This window comes from Falco cherrug, chromosome 5 (assembly GCF_023634085.1).
Source record: "Falco cherrug isolate bFalChe1 chromosome 5, bFalChe1.pri, whole genome shotgun sequence".
Classification (NCBI taxonomy): Eukaryota; Metazoa; Chordata; class Aves; order Falconiformes; family Falconidae; genus Falco; species Falco cherrug.
Window position 1 is genome coordinate 79,367,293 of NC_073701.1, and position 19,435 is coordinate 79,386,727.

Sequence of the window (19,435 nt, forward strand, 5' to 3'; positions counted from 1 at the left end):
CTCCAGGATACCACTTATTTTCCTTCAGTCTATTTCAGGGCACTTTTGAAACACTTTTGAAACACACTTGTACCTAATACCTAACTGCACAGGCAAAATCATCATACTTCGAAACAGTCAGATTTGAATTTGATAGGTATCAGGTAGAAATAATTTGTATCTGAGGTCTGTCAAAGGGGTTGGACAAATCTGCCTTTTCTGTTTTTTTATATAGGATGAGTATCTAGGTGAGTTTAAGTCATCAGGGCAAGAAGCAAAACTCCTTGAAGTCAATGGATCTCTTCCCAATTGCTTCAGTAACTTTACACCAGGCCCAGTGAAATGGTTCATCTCGGGATGGGCTGGAGGAAGTAGTGACAAGTTGTTGAAGAAGTGGCAATGGGAGGGAAGGCTCAGAGAGAAGTACCAAAGAGGTAGCTGGGTCAGACATTTCAGAGGTGGAAATTAATAGAAGGGGAGCAGCAGTGCTTGAAGGCACATGCTACTATACATACAATATGGTATATATTATTTTGAGTGATGTTCAATGCCTCAGTTTAATAGCGTGGATAACAAAGGCAGAAAGTTAGGATTTAAAATCAAACTGCTGTTGGTTACATAAAGAAACTAACCTTTAATATGTTGCAGTAGCAATAACTGAGTTTTCTGTGTCTCAGGACTGGAATCATTGCTTTACTAGAGGATATGGTATCGTTACGTTGTGATAAGTGGCTTATAAACATTCTTGTTTGAGACAAATAAATAGAGCTAACAGACTTTTCAACAGCTGCTCGTTTAGATTTACTGTAAATATTAAATGTTGTACATATACTCCAAAAATAATCAATACTGAAAATATTTAGTGTTTTACAGATCCCTCGAGTAAATGATACAAACTGATAATCTGTCACTGTGAATGATGAACCAAGTAATTCCAGGTTGGGGAACGTTTCCTTGAATGCCAATAGGAGAAACTTGTAGCAATCAAGAACAGAAAGATTTGTGTGTGTGAATTTGACTATTAAAACATTAATGGCAGCGGAAATTAAAGCTGTCACCTTGGTTTGAGGAAATGTAGGTCTGTGTGTGCGAACTGGCGAAATCATCAAACCCACAAGATTTGCTATCTTCTAAGAGTCCCTCAAATAACTTTACCATGGAAATTTCCCTACAACTTATATATACCTGGAGAGAAGACATAATTTTTCCTTTCATCATAGACTAAACATTGACTTTTATTCAGGAATGGCTTTTAAAAGGCTAATTTTTTCAATGAAAAATAGGTAATGGTGTTATTACACATTTTCTGAATTTCTGTACTGATCAGTTTTGAAAGTTTCAACAATATTTGTCATTAATTATATGTTCAGTTGTAACTAATAGAGAACAGACTTTTGTGGAATTATTATAGCTTTTATATGCCAGAGCCACATAAATGTGGGCAAAAATTCATGCTTTTTTGTGTGACAAGCTGTTCCAATTTTTATCTGAAAATTTTGTGGAAGGTAACTAAATATAAACCAACTCAACCATAACTTCTTTTTACAAAAGTTGCTGAGTATTATTTTACATGATGAAACACAATATGACTAAAAGACTTTCTTAAAGAGGAATTATTTTTATCTGGATGAGAAAACAAGTTGAAAATCAACTTTATTAGCAGTTATTTGTAAGGAAACTACATGAGTTGCTAAGACAAGTTATATTTCATGTGCTTTTGTTTTTAATTTTCAAAGATGAATTTTGTTCACATAGAGGAAAAACGACATAGAAACTAACATCTTAAAATTTCTTTTAGAAAAAACTGACCAAGAGAATACCGCAGCAGGAGATAAAAACATAAATCAGCCTCCCAGTAACCAAAGTATACAATCAGAGATACAAGACCAGTCTGTCTGGGGAAATCGCACTGATGGTGACCTCGTCAGAAGTAAGTATTTCTAGAAGAAATTGCTGCCGTTTAGGCTTGCTTCGAAGTGTAATGGGATATACTGCCTGTTGACTCGGCTAAATGTGTGTCAAATACAGTTGGGTTGTAACTATAATGCATGTCTGTGGAATTTGCTTCCCAGAATGACACCTGTCAGTATGCATAAGTAAGTTCAAAGAAAGGTGTGATTTGAGTGGCGCAGTATAATATAAACCTCTGTAGCATCTACATTTTAAAGCCTTAATGTTCTGTATCTCTCTCACCATTTGTAATGGGATCTGTATATTTAGTAGGCATGTGAGCTGCAGTGTGCAGCTGTGCTAGGTGTCGTCGCCTTGGTTTCTCAGGTTATACATTTAAGTGGCAGAGTAAACTGTACTGAGAGCAGTCGCTTCCATATGCACTGAGTACTAGTCAGGTGTAAGTTTATAAAGAGTTTTGAATCCTAAATTAATTATTTCTGTCAAAGCTAGAAGAATGCTGTAAAACAAGGTTTTAGACCTATGCTTTGAAAATGAGTTTTTTTGATTAGTTTTCACAAATCCATATTCCTATAGTATGTCTTGGATGCTTTAAAACAAAAGGATATGCAATATTATTCCCATTTTTCTGCCTTGAATTTAAGATCATATGCTGTCCAAAGGATCATCCACAGTTACACCCTCCTGAGGTGAAAATATTTCTGTCAACTGCTAGAGCTAATACTGCTTTATAATGCTGTGAATAATTGAACGTTAGTTGCTCAAGGGAGGGGGCAGCATGAGAAACTGTTTTCTGATTATAGGGTGTATTCAGAAAGCAAATGGACTAAATGCTGAGTGGTGCTCCAGCTCTCTGGTATCGTCCAACCACACACTTCAGGGTCAGTCTATCTTTACACTGCACAAGTACTACGTTGTACACAGTGGGGTAAATTCATATTTGTGAACCTGCTGTTGTCATAACTTGTGATCTTCTCTGGAATTACCTGTTTCTTATTATTGTTATTGTTGTTGTTTTAATCTTATCTGTACAGTCAGCTTCTGAATTTTGTGTCAGTATTTGAAGTTCTTTTCAAATTTTAGTTAATCCTTTTTTTCTAAGTAATGAATCTTGGTAAATACTTATACCCTTATTGTATTGAATAATTATCTAGATCCTTTACAGGAAACTTGAATTTAGCACGTCAGATATTTATCTGACAAGTTAAAAATAATTATTAAAGGACTATAAAGAAGGACAGTTGTCCTGCACAGTTTGAGAGTTTACTGAATCCCCAAAATTATTATTTTAGATGTAACCATCCCTGGAAAAGTAATTGTTTCATGCTCTGTGTTGAGGACGTGGGAAGATGCATATGGCATCTGCTGCTTTTGAAGTGGCCTCTTTCTCATTCTCTCTTCCTAGAGGTCTCCTTATTCCCAGACCAGTGGCAAAGCAGATTTATTTCATAGCAGTTAGCAGCATGCCTGAACTGTGGAAGAAAGGACAAAGGACAGTAGGGTGGTGGTGCGCTTTCTCTAATCTGTTTACCACAAGGACATGCTGTAGCGGCTGGACTGTGGAAACGGGGAAGGAAAAAATAATGTTTTTCAGTATGTAGTAGAAATTAAAGAAGATTGTGCAAGTCCCTGGTAAAGTGACTTGACAGTTATATGTCTCTGTGATGGGAGGGTTATCTGCCGCTGAATTAAAAAAGTAACAGGAAAAAGGGCAAAGCTAGGATAAAATTCAGAGATATAATGTACTGCTCCAGTGTGCAAACTGTGATCCTCCTGGAGTCACTAGTAGTTTTACCTTTAACTTTGTGAAAAACAGGTTTAGGTGAAAGCTGGAAGTTTTGAAAACTCCTGGTCTTAATACCTGAGTTTTGTGTAGTAGTGGCTTTATTATGAGACCTGTTTGAGCAGCTGCTATGAAGCAGTTCTCTCTATTTCAAATGATATATTTTTTTAACCTTTAATGTTAAAGTCCCATAGGTGGAAGAAACAAAAAATATTAAATTAAAGCAGCTTTTTTTTTTTTTTTTTAATCAGCTGTGGCTATGAGTAGGGAAGTCTGCTCTACTTAAAAAATGGAGGAAAGGTGTTTGGCTCAGTTACAAGTGCTTCTTGCAGTTTGCAGAAGTTTTACAACCTGATCTACCTAGTAACTAAAGTTTGAAAAATAGAACAAATAGAGCACAAATTAACTTGTTTATCGCAAACATTACTAAGGTATTTCGTCTTAAATAACAAGTATCTGTTATAGATCTGGCTGTGATTCAACCAGATCTATTAACCCTCTAGACTAAAGTTTGCAGAATATTGCATGTTGAAAGAAGCTTGAGGTTAGAAATAAACAGTGTTTTGACCAGTACAGTCTATTTTAAAACTTTTTCTTTGAATGCTTTTAGACAGGGCGTACTTCAATTTTCTTGGGTATTAACAACCCTTTACCACTTGTTCTAATGATTCAGTTTCTTTTTTTCTCATACAGATTGTTTTCCACCCCCACAGTTGATACACACGCCATTTGTGTTAGCCTTAGTTTTTTTCACTTTATAAATGTTTCCAGTGTTCAATTTCCAGGGTTTTCCTTGTTTGCAGCTGTTTTATCCTGCTGTTATATGGAAGTAGATTAATCAGTCAGTTTTATTGGCACACCAACAACGAAGTCCAGTGTTAGAGGCTCTGTAATGACTTCATTATGTATGATTTCTCATTTGCACTTGTGAACTCAGTTTACCAGGCAACATCAATAAACTGAAATGCTACCCCTGTTTTCCACAGTGAGATGTTCTCAGTTCACCTTGCCCTGCCCTTGCAGTCCTTTTCTCAAGCCCCCTTTTCTTTAATCTCTCAAGGATGAGATTTCCCCCCAATTAGCCCATTCCCCATCCCTTCTCCACCCGAATGAAAACGTTCATAATATCCTGGGTAAACGGGTAATCTTATGGGAAGCTTCAACCAAGGAATTAATTGTTTTTGAAGAGAGCTTGAGAGTCAAAAGATGACTACATACTGACATATGAACAGGGAAGAGCTAAATAAAAAATCAGTTATGTTATCTTTCTGTATTAATTGTTAATGCACTTGCATAACTGTTACTGGAATACTGCATTCAGTTGGACAACGGTCAGGGGAGAACCACAAATACCTCAGGAATGGCTGGAGTAGTTGAAAACATGCCTTATTGTGGAAAAACTCCTGGAATTCAATCTGTTTAGTGTTAACATGAGGGGTACAGAGGGGCTTGCATAGTCCCTGAGAAGCATGATACCACAATGAACAGAAAATTGGTAAGACAGTTCTTCAACTGTGTTAGACAAAGGGAAAACTAGATGTAATGTCTGGAAGTTCAGTTAGACTAGAAATAAAGTGTACATTTTTTAACAGAGTATTTGAGAACAGGAAGAATGCCAAATATTTGGTGTTCGTAGGTGTGTTAAATTGGCTTTTTTCACAATGAGGCCATTGCTATCCATAGCCTTCAATTTTAGAACCTGAGTAAAGGGGGAGTCTCTTTTCCATAGTGGTTCCCCCAAATTGGGATAACCTCAATATATTTCAGCTCAAGTATTTTATTTTATCCTTTCCATTCACAGACGTACACATTTTGTATTTTATTTCAGAATGCAGGGGTTCTGCTTTTCTAAAGAACTTACCCTCAGAATGGCTCCATATACTTTTCCTTCTTCTGTGGCAGTGCATTTTAAATATCTGCAAACACCTTCTGCCTATTTTCATTGTATGATCTGGTGGCCTGTAATGGAGATGTTCGGCTTCTGTTACCATTCACCTTTGGGCAAGTGAGGAAGAATTTATGTTAAAAAATGCAGCAGGGTAACCTGTGTCTACAGGAATGAAGCCACAGGATTTTTTCTGCTCCATGTTACCACAATACCCTGCTTTGTTCTTTGGGAAAGGTAGAGGATTTCTTTATTCCCCCTTAAAAAAAAAAAAAAAAAAAAGGCTATAAAGATGGTTTTCAGAACATTTAGGCAGAATTTTTGCAGAGGGTACTAGGTTATCATCAGTGTGTGCTGTTATGCAGGGGAAGGGATGTTTGGGAGGGAAGAAAATGCCAGTCTTTAACACTATTTGCTTGTGAGGATTTAATCTCCTTTCCAGTTCTCAAGCAGGACCTTAGCTATGTGATATTTAAGAAAACAAAAAACATCTACCATAGATTCAAATTGTCATGAATAATTGATTAATAATAATCCAATTCTCAAGATTAAATACCTAAAATGTGCCCATGTTTTACAGATAGAAAGGTCATTGCTATCCATCATTTCCTAGCTTCAATGGCCTCATTCTCCTCCATGAAACACCCTCCTGATAAGGGTCGTTCTTAAAGAAATGGATGCTTCTTTCAGCTCTGCGGGGATTAAACAATTTTACATGTTCTTGTGCCCATGATTTTATTTACTACATTCTTCTTTATTGTGTTTTGTTTTATTGAACTATAAACCTAGGTATTTTTATCTTTTTGTTTCCTATATTTTTATGTTGACATTTTTACTTTACATGACTATTTATTTAATGTTAACGTCTAGAGATTCCCTTTTCCTTCTGGCTAAGTGAGTGAGTGATTTCCGTAGTTTAAATTATGCAGTTTGGGTTTGGGACTTTTTTCCCAACAAGAAGAAGATAATCTGCTGTTAGAACTGTTCTTTTTGTTTGATATTAATCCAAATGTCTTTTCTTGGCTAATTTGTGGTACACACTCATTTTAAAATTATTGTGATTTCAGATGACTGTGTTTGTTTTGTCTGAAAAATAGTACAGAGTGGTTGAGATAACTTCAGTGCTTCTCTTCAAAGCTAGAAAGTATGACAGATACAGTCTTCTTGCAGCGTAACTGTGTGAGTACAGAAATCGTGCAGATTAATGGAAATTATTCAAAATCTATTGTTGAGTCTGAGAGTGTGTTCTTTTAGTTAAAGAAGTGATTTATGTATAATGTTACGAATATACCCAGGTATAGAAAAGTTTAAGCCTATGAATGAACAAAACCTTCATCAGTGAAACACCTAAATACAGAAATGCACTATTTGATATTTAGATCCTTCTTCAAACAGGATGAATCTTTGAGGAATCTGGCCAGTAGAAGTAATGAAGGTGTGAAGGTCCTCCCTGAGAACTCCTCTCCCAGAGAGATTTTCTACTCCTTTCCCCAGAAGAGAACTAGCTTGTACTACTTCTGTTTCTCCCCTGACCTGGCAGATCTCTTACTTCTGTTCCAAAAGTTCTCAAAAAACTCCTCTCACACCTTCTGAGGAGCCTAGTGGTGTTTTGACTTCTTCCCAACCAGCTGTAAGATGGCTGACAGCACATGCATTTTTGAAAATGTTCTTTGAAATTACTGTGCATCAACTAGTTCCCTTAGCAGAACCCAGGAGGTAAAATGTGATTTATTGTAATAATTTTGTCCTGGTTATGGTTGGGAAAGAGTTAATTTTCTTCATAGCTGTCTACTGGGGTCACGCTGGAGCAAGTTTTCAGCCACTAAATAGTGAAATAAGACTTATATAAACTGGAAGAAAGCTAACTAAGTATGTTGTACAGCACATTCAGAATGTTCATGCCAGTCAAGATAAAGCATCTATTAAAGGTGGTAGTGAAAATTATGCTATTTAACAAAATTTTGGAATTCATTTAGCTTACAGGCAGGCCAGGGTGTTGTGCATCAGAAGTACGAGGGTCTGTGAAGGACCCATAATTTACTCCTACTGACAATGTTCCAGTTGAAGCTGAGGAGAAGAATGAGTAATAGTGGTCTTGCAGCAGGCTGAGAAATAAAAATGAGAAATCAGTGCTGTCAGGATACCAAGAGACCAAATATCTTCAGTATTCCAAAGAACTAATGAGAGTTTGCTGGAGCTCCTGTTTGCTACTGTTCACTTGAGTTTTGATGGTTCAGCTGGGGTTCTTTAGATTTCCCAGGTCCTTTTTTTAACAGATAAAGATGATGCACTCTTCCCAGTCTTTACCTGGAAGGCTTCTGCAGTAAGTTAGACCTTTTCTTGCTGAAAGTGTATCTACTCATCATTTTGATTTCCCCTAGGAATTTCTGGGATCAAACCTCTCAGCTGAGACAATTTTCCATCCAGGGCATGTCACACCTCGTTGTTGCACAACCATAGCATTGTCATTTAATTTTCATTTCACCCTCTCCTGGGTAGAGAGGCATTTTCACAGATAGCTGTATCTTTACAGTTACAGTCTTCAGAGTTTAAGACTGGGTCTTCAGTGTTCACAGAAGTCACCTGTGGAATGACCTGAGTCTTGCTTGTAAGCAGAGCTGCTGTGAGATGTGATGTTTTCTGTGTAGCCTTTTCCCTTAAACTCTAGGTTGAATGTTTTGAAGCAATGCAGTTAATGATGGACTGCAATAGGGTGAGGAATTTGTATCCTCTGCGGTGACTCCATGTGCAGAAATAAACTTGATGTTGTTGATCCATTCACAGAACAGTAGTGAAACCTCAGTGAGAACTTCAGACTGCACCAGATGACCATAAGACAGATGCATGCGTGCATTCTGTATATCACTAGTAGCCAGAATTACCTGGAACCTTTCATTTTCTGTTTTACCTTACTTCTGACTCTCAGAGCAACATCTGAATTTATGGTCTGAGGCTGGGAAAGTTTGAATGTCAGGAACCATCAGTATCAGCCAAAGGTGAAATTCTTCAAGTAATGTGAAGACTACTATGCTTGCTGTGTTTGAGACTGAAGTAAATTGTATCTTAATTTCAGAATATTTTCCTTTGTTGTACTGGTACTGTCTCAGAAATAATGTGCTGTTATGCCTAGATGGGAAAGAATATTTATATTCTTTTCCTGATTAGTTCCTCATATAGGGGGAAGAGTACAATTTATTTGTAGTGGTTCCTTAAAGAGGAAGAGTAATAAAACCAACTACATTCTACGTGAAATAATATACTACAAAGCCAATGAGTCAATGTGGTTTCAGTCTGCTATTTTCAGTACTAACGGTGTTCAGTTAGCCAATTTTAACAAAGGAAACACCTACAAAGTGCATGAAAGTATCGTCATGGAAGCTGTACTTTTAGGAGCCTATTTTCTGTCAAAAATGCCTTGAACTTACACCGTGGCAAAAATTCTCTTAGTCTTTCTTTTTTAAAATTTTAATTTATAGCTGCTGTCATGTGTGTAGTATGCTTGGAGTAAATTTATACAGCTGAAAACTAGTACTGTATATTGTGTGTACATCAAAATAATGAAATCTTCAAAATTTAGAGAGCCAGAACAGTTTTAATCTTCTGAATTTTGTATTTACTAATAAAAAAAAGTAAAAGATGAAGAGGGGGTCATGGTCACAACACAGAACGTAGCTAAGTAATTATGGTTAAATGTTTTTCTTCTTTAAATAGCTGTCCAGAGGAAAGAAAGGTCTGAATACTACATAGTTGTTCTGCGTTCTGGTAATAATATCTGCAGTGCAAAAGTACCCACAAGTACCTTTCCTTAAAGGTATTTTTATAAAAGACAAGGAAAAATAGGAGCCTGTGACCTATTCGTATGTTGTTGTGGTGGTAGTGGTGGTTTTTTGTTTTCTCTTTAAAAACAAAATAAAAATTCTTCATGATCCAAAGCCAAAGGATCCCTTTGAAAAACATTCAGATGTCAAACAGTTGTGGTCACTCAGGCTATTTCTAATACTGTTTTTTTTAACTCATTATACTGGTGAGGTAGGCCTCCAGAAGTATTGAGGCTTGATTTAAGAGGATGATGAATTGTTTGCCACCTGAGACTTAACTATTTTTAAATGAACTGTAGTGTTCCGGTGTGTGACAAACATGTTTTTGTATGGAGACTGCTCTTGAAGTTTGTGATCATGAAATGCAAACCCATGGCATTCTAACACAGGAACTTTCAAAATCTGAGTTTTATGTTTGGACCCATGAAAATCAGAGACTTAAACATTACTTTTAAACCTACTTCCCTTCTTCTATGCAGTATCCCAATTATCATGTTTTTACTTCAAACTGAAGCTGTAAATATTACGAAACTTGTTTAGAGAAAATTGTAGGATTTAGCAATGCTAATGTTAATTACAGCAGAATTTCAATGAAGAGACTTTCCTGTTGCAGAGGTTCTTCAACCTTCAAAACAGTGAGTTTTATTGATTTACAGCTCAGACTTTAGGTTGTATAATGTTTGCATAAAATGTTATGAAGTTTGCTTTTGAGACAAGTCAAGTAGAGCAAACTGTTAGGTAAGCCTATAAAATATGTGGCCTATGAGTCAGATTTGACCTTCAGGGCAAGTTTTTGCCCCTGGGAGACAGTATAAGCCATTTGCCTGTTCCTCAGCAGAGCAGGAGCAAGCCTGCCTTCAGGTATGGATAGCTCTGAAATTACGTTTTTCTTCAAAAATAAAACCTCTTAGCCATTTAGAAGGTATGTACCTTTTCCCCATCTTCTTTCTTTATTAAGACAGATGCGTATTTTAACTGCATTCTCTAAGTTGCAAGCTAAAATAAAATTCACATTTTAACAGAAAAGCAATGGAAGACTTATGCTGACCAAAATTGGCCATAAGAGCAGTGTCAAACCAGGGTGAACATCTTTTAGGTCTTTACATTTCAGAAATAGAGGAGATTAGTGAACAATGCTCTTTTTGCTTGAATTTCAAAATTAAGGAAATGTTAAGTTTTGGTGAGATTTGGGATAAGCCTGCCTGGAAAGGTTTGTCTGAGTGATCAAACCAAGTTTTTCCACAGAGGTGATATAAAAAAAATATTTGGGTAGTGAGGCAGGATACAGAGCTAAGTTTGGTAGCACGCATACAATTCTCATACATGTAATTTCATTAAATTACACCAGTTCATTTAATAATTTAGTATTTCCTAGCTGACTTTGTAACTATGACTTTATAAACTATTTCCCTACCTCAATATATATATAAATTTTTTTACTGTGTGCTGACTTTTTAGTGATAATAGTCACTGTCATATTTATAATGTAAAATCAGTATTGAGAAATACTTTTATATGGGAATAGATCTCTCAGTGGGATTATACACTAATCGCTCTATAAAGTTGCTATAAAGTGTACATTCATGCATCTGAAGTAGTTGTAATGATCTGTATGTTCTGTAACAGTCTTCATCACAGCCATTCCGTAAACTGCTCTGTGCTGGATCAAGACCTGGAAACTTGAAACTAGTGTGAGTTTTATGTATTTACAACAAATAAGAGAGTGTTTGATTTTGGAAAGATATGGAGGGGAAAAAACCAACACACAACACCATTTTAAAGGAGGAATTGTAATAAAAGCTAACTTTTTTTTCCTCCATTCCTCTCTTTATCCCTTTCCTTTGACTGTTGCTTCGTCTACTTCTTTGTCCACTTGATTATCTGATTCCCATCTGTAGGGTGGTGTTACGCCTGAGGAACATTTTCCCTACAGTTTAATTGATAAACTCAGTTTTAAATGAATCACTGTTTGGTTTTGAGCGTTTGTGTATGACGGAGCATCTGCTAGTCTAGCTTTGTGAGAACAGCCTAATGGAGGGACCTCATTTGCTGTGCTATGTTCCCTCCGTGGACAACAGGGAAAAAAAACCCAACAACTACACAGAGGGTTTTTTCATTACCGTGTCTGCATCCATACCAGGGATTCTGCTGAGATAGCTGGAATAGGGCAAGATGTTTAGGTCTTACTATCAATATTTTGTTAGATATTTGTGGAGCAGGTCCTTATGGAAAAGGAGAGAAGACTTGTTTGATAGCACAGGGAAGGTTCCTGTAGAATAATCCACTTTACCCTCAAAACTTAAACTCAGAGATAGAAATCCATTTCACAATGACTATAACAGAATCAAACTTCAGAGTTTTAATCATTAAAAAAAGAGAATCCTTTAGAAATTTTGGTGGTTTTGGAAGAAAATAAAGGATATGGGTTGATGATATGGTAGAAAGAGAAGTCATGGCTATCATGGCGGAGTCAAAGTTGGAAAAGTGCTGAAGGTTTGTTCTCATTCTTAATAATTGTTCTGCATCCTTTTTACCATATTTACTTTATAGAGCAAGAAGAGAGCGAAAACACTGACACATCCCCATTGTAGTTACTGTCTCTAAGCCACTTCTTTGTTTCCATAATTTTCTCTAGTCCCTCCTTTTTCTCTTTTTGTTGGTTGTTCTTTTGAAGAGTCCTTTTGCCCATTTCCCCTTTTTTTTCTCTATTACAATTACATATCTGTAAGCAATGACTAGAATGTTGTGCTTAGAGGCTGACAAGATTTTTTTGAAGTGCTTCAGTATAAAGGCCTGTTCACTTCAGCTTCTGCATCTTAACACCAACATTTAAGCTATTTTTTAAGTAGCAATGAACCTTCTTTTTAGAATGAGTATTTTGACTGTTGGAGAATTAACAGTAAATTAAACATGAAAAAATACAGTGCATTCAGGAAAAAACCCAAAAACACCTGTTCAATATTAAAACACACTATGGAAATGTGAGATTCTGGAGTCATGTGATTATGCAAGATTTAAATTTTCATAGAATAAACAAAAAAAATTACCTAGTCTGTAGCTCCTGACAAAAGCTGAAAGTTAAAGACTCAAAATTGAGAATGCCAATTAAAAGGATGTATTTACAAATAAAATATTGATGATTCTTGAGTAGTTTGTCTTGGCAGTACTGTACTGTACAGAAACAAGGAATTTTGTCTCAATTAGCATAACACTAATTAAATATAAGGTAGTAGGGAGATGTTCCCATTGTGAGTTGTTAATTCCAGCAGCCAAAGAAAACGATATGGCACAATGAAATGTAGCTAGTTATGCTGAAGGAACGGTAAAGAAAGGGGTGCTGCAATTAACTCCAAGTGACAGGGCTATGGCAGCGGTGCAAATAAAATGGCAGATGGGAAGAGTCTTTAGTAAAGTGGATAAGGATGTATCAAAAAAAGTGCAGTTCTGTCATTTTGGCAGTTGTTTGAATGGTTTCCTGAGAGTTTTTTTTTTGTTTGGGGCCAAGAAATGCAAGAAGTTGAGGCCGAGACGTTTCCCAAGCGCGAAGCAGCTGCACAGGACAAAGGGATGGAGGCAGCAGTTTGGCTTGCCCATCACCAGCCTGGTCAAGCTGCTGGCACTGACAACAACACAAATGTTTTTGTGGGGCTGAAGGTTTGTGTAAGTCGCAGAGGAACATTGTTTGCGTGTGATGTAGTGGCTGTCTTTTTTCTATGAGACAAGAGTTGCCGCTGTACTTTCTGGGTAACAGGAGGTTGCTGCCTCAGCTGTGACTTTCTGAAGCTCTTGGATTGTAAAAGGACAAAAAAAAAAAAATAACAATGTAACTATAAATTCCAGTGCTTTCATGTAAAATGCTGTTTCTTCTGGGAGAAATCCTTCAGGTTGTTTACAAAATCTTGTAACAAAGTATTTTTAAATGTAAAAATGGACACTGTTCAGTATTGTGAATAATGTTGGCATAGCACAGATTTCACTGCTGTGTGTGCATTCAGTGGAAAAAAACAGTGACTGTTATTGTTATTAGAGTACATAAGTAAGCATTGTATGTTAGTGCAAATAAAGGGAAGTATATGTCCTAAATAAGACAATACAAAAGGTTTTCAGAAAACAGATCCTTGTTGCAAGGTGAGCTGATTCAAAGCATGGGCCTCATCCAAATTTAAATGCTACTTAGAAGTATTTTTAAACAGAAGGTGAACTAAATAGACTTCAGTGGGCCAAAATACATAGTTCTGTAAATTGAAAGAAATATTTTTTTTATTTTGATAGAGATTGAAAATTATTCCATATGTAATGCTGAATGCTTTTAAACATGTTGAAATAAGAATACTCCTTTTCTGTATGGTAAAGATAAACCCCAGTTTTCTGCTATTCAGTCAGTTCTGCAGTATAAGGACTTGCAGGTGCTGCTGGCCTCTGCTATACTGAAATAATTTGGGCACAATAATTTCATAGAGCTTTATACCTTGTTTCATGAACAGGGTGGAGAATCAGAATTTAATTCAGTTGTGGGATGAAAGAAAAAAGTTTTACAGGTAATTTGATCCCATTAAGACCATTTAGCCATTTCTTCAGATAATCTGGTGCTTTCTTCTTTGTGTTAAAGCATTTGTTTCTCTGATTTTCTGTGCTTATAGCTGTTGGTCACTGATGTGACACTGTATTTTTCTGGCAGGACAGATTTGTAACTGCATGGCTCAGATATCAGAGCTTTCTTGTGAATTGTTTGAGCGGTTTATGCTTTGCTTCCTTTCAGGAAACTAAGTGCATCATTTTTACAGGAAGTTTGGTCTTCACCAGGCACAGTCAGCGATCAGACTTCTGCACTGCTTTAAGGGATGTGTGCGTGAGCAGCAGGCAAAAACTCACTTAGCATTATTCTTTTTTTTTCCATATTGAATTCATGTAATGGAGGTCATGTATGAAAGCTTGGCCAGGATGGGTGGGTTTGTCCAGCTGAGTCAAAAAAAAATACTTCCTCGATAATTTTGGTAAATACAGTAAATAAGAGGTAAGTAAAAAACATTTTCCTCTATGCTGAGTATTGGTGGTAATGATTACATATTAAGCACATTAAGCTTTGAATTAAACACACAAATCTCTTAGTTCATAAGTTTTTACATTCTGAAATATAACATGAAATATAATTTACTTTCCCTTCAGCGTATGGAACTACTTGCGTAGTGTAAAACAAGAGTTAAACTGCCTGTGGAGTGTGGAAGGGAAAGGGCAGCGAGCTCTGTTGCAGAGATGCAGCCTTTAGTCCATGGTTGCTTGCAGTTTTAAATCTAGGGAAGGAAAAAAAGTGTAGGTTTTTTGAGGACTCTTATAAGACTTTTCAAGGCATATTCTCAAGAATCTGATTTGTCAGCTTGCACAAAAAACATTTTGGGTGGGATTTTGCCATATCTTTTCAAGACATACCAAAACAGGTCAAAAAAGGAAAAAGAGCTCTCATTTCTTGTTCATCCTGATGCCAGGCTGGTGTGTTAGTGGCATAAAGCAGCCCAAGAGCCAGCTTTGGTTATGGTAGCTCTGCCTGGACTCAAAATCCTTTGGTGACCTGGGGTCCCTGGAGTGCTTTGGGATGGGGAAGCCCCACTCATCCAGCCCACGGGCATAGCAGCCAGGTAGATCAGTGACGAGGGTCCTGTGCCCATCTTCTAGACCCTGCTTGTCATGAGGGAATTCCTGTAGCTGAAGGACAACCGTAACAAAGACTAACGCTTCTCAGTGTGTTTAGTATTGGCCATGCAGATACATGGTGCTTCTCTTTCTCCTCACACTTTGCTTTTTCAGGATCGGGAAACAGATGGACTTTTGCTGCACTCCCTGCTACATTTCCACATCTTTTTTTCTCCTGCTGACAGTCACTTCATTAATTATCCAGCCTGTAGTAACAAAAAGCAGGGTCATGAAGAGTTATTGTTGTGGCCCTCAAGTCCTTGGCCTGCTTTTTGACACAAAATTTCCATTTTCCATCGTGCCCCTATTGCTGAATGTCATTTTTTTTGGTCTGGGCTCCAGGAGCCTCTCAGGAGCATTCTGCTCCCCCTCCAGCAGAAGAGAACCGTTGCTTTAGTGCTAAATGGCTGTATAAGTACAATGTGTTTATCTTCATTTTATTTCATTGCTTATCAGCTAATGATTTATCGTTTAATTATTTTCTTACTTACAAGATTTGTAGCAAATACTTTAGCTCTAGTGGGGTTCTACTTCTGAGTTGTTTTGTTTCTTCTTCCCTACACTTCTCTGCCCTCACAGACTGAAGTGGCCCAGCTCACTATGTTATTTTTTCCCTTTCTGGCTCCTTCCCCTCCAGTGCTGTCTTCTTCTGGGTGGCTGCTGTCCGCTGTTTTTTCTTTTGATGTTTTTGCCGTACTATTGTTTTAATAATGTAAAATCCCAAGTTTTAGCCTGTTCCTTGTGGTTACTTTCCATTTGTTTCTCCTGTTCCATTTTCCTTGCAGCTGTGCTTTCTCTCTTTCTTCCTTTGGTTTTCTGGTACTTGATACTCAGCTCTAGGTTGCAAGAAAGAATAGCAGAGAGAAAACAAGTGTAGCAACAGGATCAGAAACTCAGTTATCAATGTATGCACTACTCTTTTTGTACTGATACTCTGTGTTTTCTTGCTACCTTTTTACATTACCCTCTCTTTGTGGCTGTTGTTCTGTTTTTACTCATATTTTCTATTTCTGCATCTTGTTAGTTTTGTTAATAGTAGCATTGGGTATTACTTAGAGTTACAGAGATGACAATAGACAGAGCGCTTGAGAGCAGGTGGTCAGGTTCACACTTGAGGTGGAGCACTTTTTGAAGTCTTCTGAAATTCTGTCACTTATCCGAGTGGAGGGCTCGAAATCAAGGGAGCAGTGAACATGAAGGGAATTGCTTATTCCAGGCGTTTGCCTTCATGTTCTTTTTAAAACCAAGTACAGCCAGTTTTTATGCATATTTACATCAACTTAACTGAGCACTGTAATCTCATCATCTGAAAACTCAGTGTGTATATGGTCAGTGGAGAATAAACTTAAGGTTGAGTTTTTTCTGACTAAGAGGTGAATAGTGAATGGGCTAGGCAGAGAAACTATTTGCCTCACCATCCCACGTTCTTTCCTGCAATTACAGTGTCTAGTTTGTCAGTGGTCGCTGGGGTTTTGAGGAAGGGAGCAGGCGATGCTGGAGCCAGGAGGACCTGTTTGTGCACTCGCCCAGGTTACGGCTGTTAATGGCACTGAGGTTATCTCTTCTGTCTGGTACATCCTGCTGTGCCGCTTATGAGGCAATATCCAGCAAGTGATATCCTGTTGTTTGTAGCTTCTCTTTGATGTTTATTATTTGATTTGGGAACAAGTAACACAATGCTGAGGGGCACCAAAGCTGTTCCAAATATTTGACTTAATGTCTTGAATTCCATGGGACAACAGTGTGTCTTTATGCAGTGGTATAACCATATGTTGTAATATGTATTAATTGTATAACTGCTGTAATTGTCATGCCAACAGCTTGGATTACCTTTTTTTGCGTCTAATGGTTAATTAACCTTCCTTTTATAATTAGAGCTCCAGAAGCAAAGCATTCTGTTCCTCAGTGAGATGGGATTGTATTGGGTTTGCACCCCTTTGTATCTTTTATAGTTCAGGAGACTGTCTTCACATTTATTAAATTACTGATTATTTGTGTTGGAGAAATAGATCACTTTCAGCACTTTAGAAATTAACAAAAAGCCTAATTCTCTGATTCTTAATGCGTTTATTATTTTGTTCTCAAATCCAATTTCTGCAAGCCACTGTGCATTATAAAGCAGGATTTAACAACAAAAAAAAAATATCAAGTAGATTAAGATGCCTTCTATTAACTCTAATAAGTTACCTATGTAGAAAACATAGGACAAAATAACTAGGCTTTTCTCCCTAAATAAAAAAATAAATAACTTCAGTAGTAATTAATGAATGTATAAAACACCATAAATATGCCCATGGAACGTTGGAATGGTGACAGTGGGTTAACCTGCCATTGCACACGTCTGTGCTTTGATTACTCCTGCTGTTAGTAGTTGTAATGCTGTGAAATATAAGAGCAAATCACTGAAATTCTTTTCCAGTCCTCTAGCAGAATGTGTGAGGAGAAGAATGGATAGATAAATGTTGCAAGCGGAAAGCTTGCAGTAAAATATCTTACTTTTGAGCACAGCTTCATGTAGAAATTTATTCACCTGGTGTCTGGGTGCCTGTTACCTATAATGTCCTGTTTTGTGTTAGGCTCTTTTCTTGGATTTGTCATGGCAAGTTACTGTTGTTTGTTCTTAAGAAGTGAAAAACTGTAAGCTACAGTAAGAATGTATTCTACTTTATTTAGATGTGGCTTAACAATAATTGGATTATATGAATCGTGTTTATTTCTAACTATATTGTGATCTAGCAGGATTTTCCAGATCATGGGCAAAGTTTAGCACAGCTGGTAATATTTGCAGTCTCACAAAAACATTGCTAATGATGGCAAAATTTTTGTATGATAAACAAGGAGAATTTCCTGATAATCTAATGGTAATTAGAAAAAAGAGTATTTGGATTTTGAGATAATTGTTAAAAGATAGGTAATTAAAAACGTTAAGGATTTATTCAGTTCAGCAGTGATAAAAAATTTGCTGTTGCTATCATTAAAAAAAAAGCACTAGGCATTTCTTGATTGCAAAAACACATCAGGAAAGAGGATTTGTAAATAGAGAAATTCACTCTACATTTTCAGTGGGAATGCCTATCAACTTTGTAAACCTCTGGCTACCAACCCTTTTCATGCTTACCTGTAGTAACTGCTTCTTTCTGGCTATGTCAAAGACATCTTTATACAATTCATGCAACCCTTCAAGCAGTGTGTAAGGTCCTGCAGTGCCTTCCTTTGGAAGCACTGCAGGTGTCTTTGCACAGATGTAAGAGTACTTGTGGCACCTTCTCATGCACTTGTGTCGCCTTCTCAACCATAAACACACATACATACATGCATTTGCCATTCTCTCAGCCCTTCATCGACTGAGAGCTGACGGGATAAAATGTCTTTTCCCTTTGTCCCCTGCCAGCCCCATTTCTGTTATACCTGGTGTTCCCTGGATGTGTTCTCAAATGTATTTCAACAAAGTGTTCTCAGTGTGGGTCCTGTAAAACTCGTACCAGCAATTTTACTACAGTATTTTCATTACAAAGGACATCCTGTTTCATAATAATATATTGTATTCATTTTGAAGATGTCCTCATGTCTTACAAGAAGCATTTCTAAAAAGGTGGTTGATGCTGTTAGTTGGTACTTTGTTTTCCTTGTAAAGTCAGCATGGTATAAAAAATTCAGTGTAAAAAATTGATTTTAAAAGATAGATTGTACCTTGATGGTACCTTGTTATTTAGTTAATGTATGCCTTCTGTGATATGGAAGCTGCAGTATATGCTATTTATGTCCTAGTAAATATTCAAAAATAATTGCTGACAAAAGCCACTTCACAGGTTGACTCAGAGGTACATCTTGTAATCTGAATGTTAATATTCTGGATAGCTAGGCAGAGCAAACTATTGATGTAGTTTGAAGATCATGTAGAGACTAGTCAGGATTTTAGTTAGAAAAGTGGGGAGGGATAGAGATTGAGATATTTGAATTCTCCAAGCTTCACTGAAATTTTATGCTTATTGAGCGTATGAATGCATACAATTTGTAATATTTTTGAAAAGGTGGGAGTTTTTGCTAGTCAGTTGGAAATGTTGCCTTTTATATCTCCGAATTTATGTCTTTTTCCAGAAGCAATTTGGAATCACCTTAATTTTACTCTAGAATCCAGGCAGCCCCTAGTTTTACTGTGCAATCCATGACTATCTGTCATCTGCTTTATTTTACCCCTCAAGCTTAGGTCTGTGTTACGGAGAAGCACTGATAAAAAAGAGGCCTGACTCTTACCTCCCTTGCATGTGGTCTCTTCCGTGTGATCCATGCAGAGGGAGTAGGAGCAGCTACCACTGAGATCAGACAATTTGCCCAGCTCAAATTAGCATGTAGATCTTGGCTTTCTACATT

At 37.0% G+C, this 19,435-nt stretch overlaps 1 protein-coding gene across 5 annotated transcripts in view; it reads left to right on the top strand.

Annotated features, from left to right (window-relative positions):
* The window catches only part of MDFIC (MyoD family inhibitor domain containing), a 51,392-nt gene that overhangs the window by 9,855 nt on the left and 22,102 nt on the right, over nt 1-19,435 (top strand). For 3 of the 5 annotated variants that reach the window (XM_014282030.3, XM_014282033.3, XM_055712948.1), the window contains 2 exons: nt 1,778-1,909; nt 2,694-2,771. In XM_014282030.3, coding sequence (XP_014137505.1) covers nt 1,778-1,909; nt 2,694-2,771 — 210 coding nt within the window. Of the gene's footprint in view, nt 1-876; nt 918-1,777; nt 1,910-2,693; nt 2,772-19,435 lie in introns of those variants that run through there. The other 2 variants (XM_055712947.1, XM_005441764.4) reach the window with 2 other exon arrangements.